At 38.3% G+C, this 5,689-nt stretch overlaps 1 protein-coding gene across 1 annotated transcript in view; it reads right to left on the bottom strand.

Moving 5' to 3' along the window:
- Nucleotides 1-1,231: 1,231 nt before the first annotated feature.
- LOC108755537 (sodium channel protein 60E-like) overlaps nt 1,232-5,689 on the bottom strand; it is a 90,687-nt gene continuing 86,229 nt past the window's right edge. The window contains exons 17-21 of the mRNA XM_018498600.1: nt 4,308-4,794; nt 3,801-4,120; nt 3,251-3,610; nt 2,701-3,069; nt 1,232-1,714 (exon numbers count right to left, since the gene is read on the bottom strand). Coding sequence (XP_018354102.1) covers nt 1,336-1,714; nt 2,701-3,069; nt 3,251-3,610; nt 3,801-4,120; nt 4,308-4,794 — 1,915 coding nt within the window. The 3' untranslated portion in view covers nt 1,232-1,335. The remainder of the gene's footprint in view (nt 1,715-2,700; nt 3,070-3,250; nt 3,611-3,800; nt 4,121-4,307; nt 4,795-5,689) is intronic.

Below are 5,689 nucleotides of genomic sequence, written 5' to 3' on the forward strand. Positions count from 1 at the left end.
TTCAATACTAATTATATAAAATCAAAAGATGTCGGAAATGCAGTTAAAGTGTATGCATATCTTAACTGTAAGATGCATATCTTAACATGTTTTTGGAAAGCTTTAAATTGCTCTTAGAATTTATATAATGATTCATCAATTGCGTCAATGTGGATTTCTTTATGTAGGAAAATTGATAATGTAATAAATTGTTATTTGAGTACACTGACGCCTAATATTGTGAATCAATTTTTCTTACTGATGTATTATAATAGTATGATAATATGTCTCATTGACCAAATACTGAAGTCAATAAAGAACCAAAATTATATTTCCACTTCGATTCACTTCGAGAACTGATGTATCCTAACAAATTACGTTCCTGTTTCGAAAACAGCTACATCTAGTACTTCCGCTACGCTGGTAATTCATCTTTAAGTAATTATCCCTTTGTCGTTATGGATAACCCAGCATTAATGGTGCTTGCATTTTTGTCAAAAGTAAATTGCGTCAACATGATAAACGATCCAGGTTTCTCCAATGACATTCCATCTGCATTTGCAATCGAAAAATTTTTTTAACTTCGTCCTTGTCCCTTTCTTCGTCTCTTAATAATGGCTCTCAACCTAACTCTCTTCTGATAATAAAACAAAAAATTGTACAACGAATCGTTACAGTTATTTTTTTTAGGCATATTCTTTAAAATACTAAATATTCATTTTTATCAGAAATAAGATGTTATATCTGTCACTTCTCGCTTAAATATTACAATAATATTGTATCGAAGCATGAAATTAATTTCTTTTGTAATATAATATCTAATACCAATAAATAATATGGATGAGTAATACCTAATGACTATTAGGAAGCATCTTCATAATAATTATGTGATAAGTTCTAATCACATTTCTAATCGAGATCATATCATAGACTCAACAAAATAATAATACCGCGTTCCTAAAAAAATAATTATCTGAATAAGCAGTTATCAAATTAACAAGGATTCACAGTCAAGGCTTAATTTCTTTTCTAAAATCAGCCGAGAACCACATTAATGTCTTATCCGATACTTCGACCACGCATTCACATGCATTCTCTCTCTCTCTCTCTCTCTCACACACACACACACACACACACACACACACACACACACACACACACACACAAAACGTAACTCGCTCTCCGACTCGAGGAGATTCGCCCCGAAGAAGCCATGCGGATTATCGCCCTATCTAAAATTAGATCTGCACTGTGTGAAAAGTCTATATATATGTATATAATGTACGTCTACGTATGTATTATTTATCGTATTATCACTGAATCGTGCCGCTGTCGCTATCCGCTTGTCGGTTAAGATCAGCTATCGTCTGGTGTGTCCTGATATTCCTCGCTTTCCCTGTGCACTAGTACGTGCACCACCGTTGCCTCCGACTGCTGCCTGATCAGCGGTGGCCTCGAGGGCGGTGCCGTGTTCTCCGGACTGGGTTCCGTCACCAGGATACTCACGTCACTACTCTCGACTGGTAGTTGCACCGGCTCCGGCGGCGGTGCCCGTCGTCTCAGACTGCCACATCGTCGGTTAAACGCTTCCTTAATATCCCGTTGCAGCGCATTCAACGAGAGAGTAGTGCCGCTCGGCCGCAGAGAGCTGCGCTTCGAAGTTGGTGGACTGAGTACATCGTCCTCCGGATACTTCTCCACTGCATCCTGCCGGCCCAGCGTAGGACCCAACGATCTATAGATAGAGAACAAGAAGTTGTTAATGTTCTCACTTCTTACACAGATACATAATAATATTGTTTTTCGATACACGACATTTGCAGGATGTACTCGAGTTATTTATTCTCTACGGACTCAATTTGTCTTAAACAAGATTTTTACGAGATATACGAAGAATATCATGTGAGACGAATAATTATAAAGATATAGTTCCAATGTATTCTGCAAAGAAAATTTTTGCGTGTGTGCTTACAACTTGTAGAAAGCAATGTACGATAAATAAAACAATAATAATAATAATAACTCTTGAGACTTCCATGGATACTTTCTATACAGAAATTATACGATTATCTCCGTGTTCAAATCCACTCTTAAAATATCAATGTTTCGTGAACATTTCAGTTTGTCTCATCAGGGTGAGGAGCAGCCTGAGCTACTCCACCGAAGAATTCCCTTTATATAGTTGTTTTTTTAGGGGAAGAAGAGTAAAGAAAAGAGAGTAGAGGTGTGAGCAAGAGGGAGGGAGTGGAGAGTCAATCTTCGATGATCGGGAGAATAGTCTTCCATATTCTGCTTATGTTGCAGCCATTATCTCTATTCAGATTATTAGGATGTTTTTGTATCTCTATAGCCTCTGTATTTTCTTGGAAAGTATGATGTAATGTTGGCTATTGTAGTTACTTTATCAAACTTTGCTTTAGCAAACAAGTATGTATGCTCAAGTATGTCAATGGCTACGTTTACACGTTGCGCTTAGTCCACGACCTATACGATAGCTGTCATATAAATCGCGAACTAAGCGTACAGTGTAAACGTGTAACCAATATATATAGCAGAAATGAGACATATTTATTTTTTAAACTTTATTTGTTAGTAACGTTTGAACAAACAGTGACCTAAAACTTTTGTCATGACTTTGATATATCATGATCAAGGTCATCAGCGCGCTATTCGTCAATCCGAAATTAATTACCTTATCTTGTTGTGCGAAATTAAACCAACCTGACAGTAATATGAGAATCCGAGCCAGAGCTGGAGGCTGCGGAGGGTTGATCAGCGGTTGGTGAGGGACGGGACACGGTCAGTGCCGGGGGAGGCAGGTCCTCGTGGGTTCCGGTGGCGCCGGAGAGCAACAGCAGAGGAAGATTCGGGAACAACCACGCCGAAGCGGTGCCGAGTTCGCTGAGGTCGCTGGCGTCGCTGGCCCTGGAGGACTTGCGGCTACTGGCCCGACTACCCCGGTGCACATGTAGCAAAGCCGACAGCTTACCGCCCCATCCACTTCCGCTCCTACCATCCACACCACCTGGGCTCGAGGTCTGCGTCTGCGAGTCCACCTCCTGAGCGATTCTTTCACGCTCTTTCTTCATCCTATATATACATTGAGATTATTTAGTTATTGTATTACTATTTCTTATGTTAATTACGCTAATTACGTATACAGGATGTATCAGAATAACCACCAAACATTTCGTGCGCAGATAGAACGGACTAAACTGAGTCGAAAAGTTCTCTACCATTTTGTAATTCAATTAAAATTAGTCATACTCACGCAATATATTCTCTTATGGAACGTTGAATCAACCTGGCAGCTTTGTCTTGTCGCTTCCAGATTCTCGTGGAAGACACTATCTCCAATTCTTTTCTAGTTGGAAACTGCTTTTTGAACTTAACATCCATCTGTTCTTGCAGCTTCCTGAAGTCATCTGATTCTTCGACGTGCCCAAGAACGTGCTTGACGAGCGCGTGCAAGATGTCCAGACAATGAATCTTGTTACCCTTTGCGATGGGAAGATTAAAGCTAACCAACGCTACCACGTTGGGCTTTGATATTCCCAGCGGCGGGTCCAGGCTTGCTATAAAGTCGCTCAACTGCGAGAAGCTAATAAATTGCGTTGCATGTGGATCGTACCTAGAAAAATTTTAATTTAAAATGACGATGAGATTGCCACTACATTATTATTTTAATTATCTATTAGAAGATATATAGATCGCAATTATCTTACTAATTAAATTAATATTTTTAAAAATACATGGCTAAATAATTTTGAATACTTCATACGACTTAAAGAAAATAGTAAGTAAAAAAAATAGTATCTTACTTCGACCATCGGATGTAGAACATCTCTAAGTCATCTTCGACGATACCAATCTCCTCCTCTTGATGAGCTTGATTGAAATTCTCTAAGATAATGGCGATGTACATGTTGATGACTATCATGTAACTAATGATGATAAACGATGTGAAGTACGTGATCGCTAGCAAGGGATATCCGCAATCTCCGTTCATCTGTCGACTGTTTGGTGTAGGATCGCATTCAGGTGGTTGCACCATCAACGACTCCAACACATCATTCCAGCCAGCTGAAGTCATTAAACGGAACAGTAGCTGCATACTTCTACCAAACGTTTCGAAGTTCACCTACAAAGGAAGATATTAGCTTTAATAACAACAATTAAGCACTAATTATTAATAACACTAATTGAAAATTAAAGGGCGCAAAAGGACGTGTATGTAACATTCAATTTTGAACTGATTTTAAGCAATCTACAGTTTAAATCTGTAAAAAACAAGCATTTATAATATATGTAACTATCCACACACTAACCATATCGTCTAACGCGCCTTGTTTCCTGACGTGCCCGAAAACAGACATGCCGATGATGGCGTAGATAAATGTGATCAGGGCCAACAAGGCCCCAATGTTGAAGAGTGCTGGAAGACTGACGACAAGAGCGAAGAGCAGCTTGCGGATACCTTTCGCAGCTTTAATGAGCCTCAAGATTCTGCCGATTCTGAACACCCTCACGACTCGCAAGAGCGTCGGGGACACAGGGAAATCCATCATAATATCTTCCATTAGAATACCCAGGATGGACGCCAATACAAGTAAGAAGTCAAACAGATTCCACGGCACCGTGAAATAATGATAACGCAGACCGACTATTTTGACGATCGCCTCCAGGCCGAAAACGGTCGTGAAAAACGCATTCGACACTTCGAGGACAAAAAAGATGGGATGCGGCTGATTGTAATGCTCGATCCCCATCGTCAGCATGTTGAGAAATATCAAAACGAAGATAGCTATTTCAAATCTGAAAAATCATACGAGAGATCAGAGCCTCTATTCTTGAAACGAAAAACTAGGGAAATAGTAACTGTAGTATATGTAGTATTTCTCTAGTTTTTCATATATTATTTAGTTTCTTTTTCAGAGAATAGAGATCCAAATCGTATTCTCTTTTGTAATTCGCAAATCACTCAAGTTAATCGTTATTCTTCTTATCAAAGCGGTGCATGCAAATTTAACATTCGTGCGGTAAAAATGACGTAAATAATATCTGCTAGCAGTACATGGGACAAATATAACATTTAACTTTACCGTTCATTCGCTTTCTTTAAATATAATAGTTGAAATAAAACGATCTCTCTTACAAAAAAATGAGAAAATTGTACAATGATATAAATTTATAATTTTAATCGTATCTTAATTGTGACAAAAATATGTATCTATGCTATATGTGACAAAAATATGTATCTCTGCTATATGTGACAAAAATATGTATGTTTATAACAGTAAGCTTGATAAAAGTGTATAAATGAGATTTTTCATAATTCGTGCATTGACACTGTCATAATAATTCTATATTCTGCTATTACACAGCTAATTTTACATTTGCATGGATTTTACAAGAAGGAGTATCTAATCCCTGTGTGCAGAATTATAAAGTTACGACGTTTACGTAAGCTCCCTGTTTGCAGCTTATCTCGTTTATTATGTACACTGCACAGCGGCATTGTGTATCTACAATTTAGAGACGGCGAGCGTTAATGTCCTTTGAGTATCGATTTTCCATTACTCTGAGAAACGGATTGTAGAGTCACAGCATTTATTTTCCGCGGTTTTGCCTTTTCTGGAAGCTGAAAAGAAAATTCACGCATTATATCTCACGGCGATTTGAATACATATTACAATGTTTGCATGGATTT

The sequence above is a fragment of the Trachymyrmex septentrionalis genome, unplaced genomic scaffold (assembly GCF_001594115.1).
Source record: "Trachymyrmex septentrionalis isolate Tsep2-gDNA-1 unplaced genomic scaffold, Tsep1.0 scaffold88, whole genome shotgun sequence".
Taxonomy (NCBI): Eukaryota; Metazoa; Arthropoda; class Insecta; order Hymenoptera; family Formicidae; genus Trachymyrmex; species Trachymyrmex septentrionalis.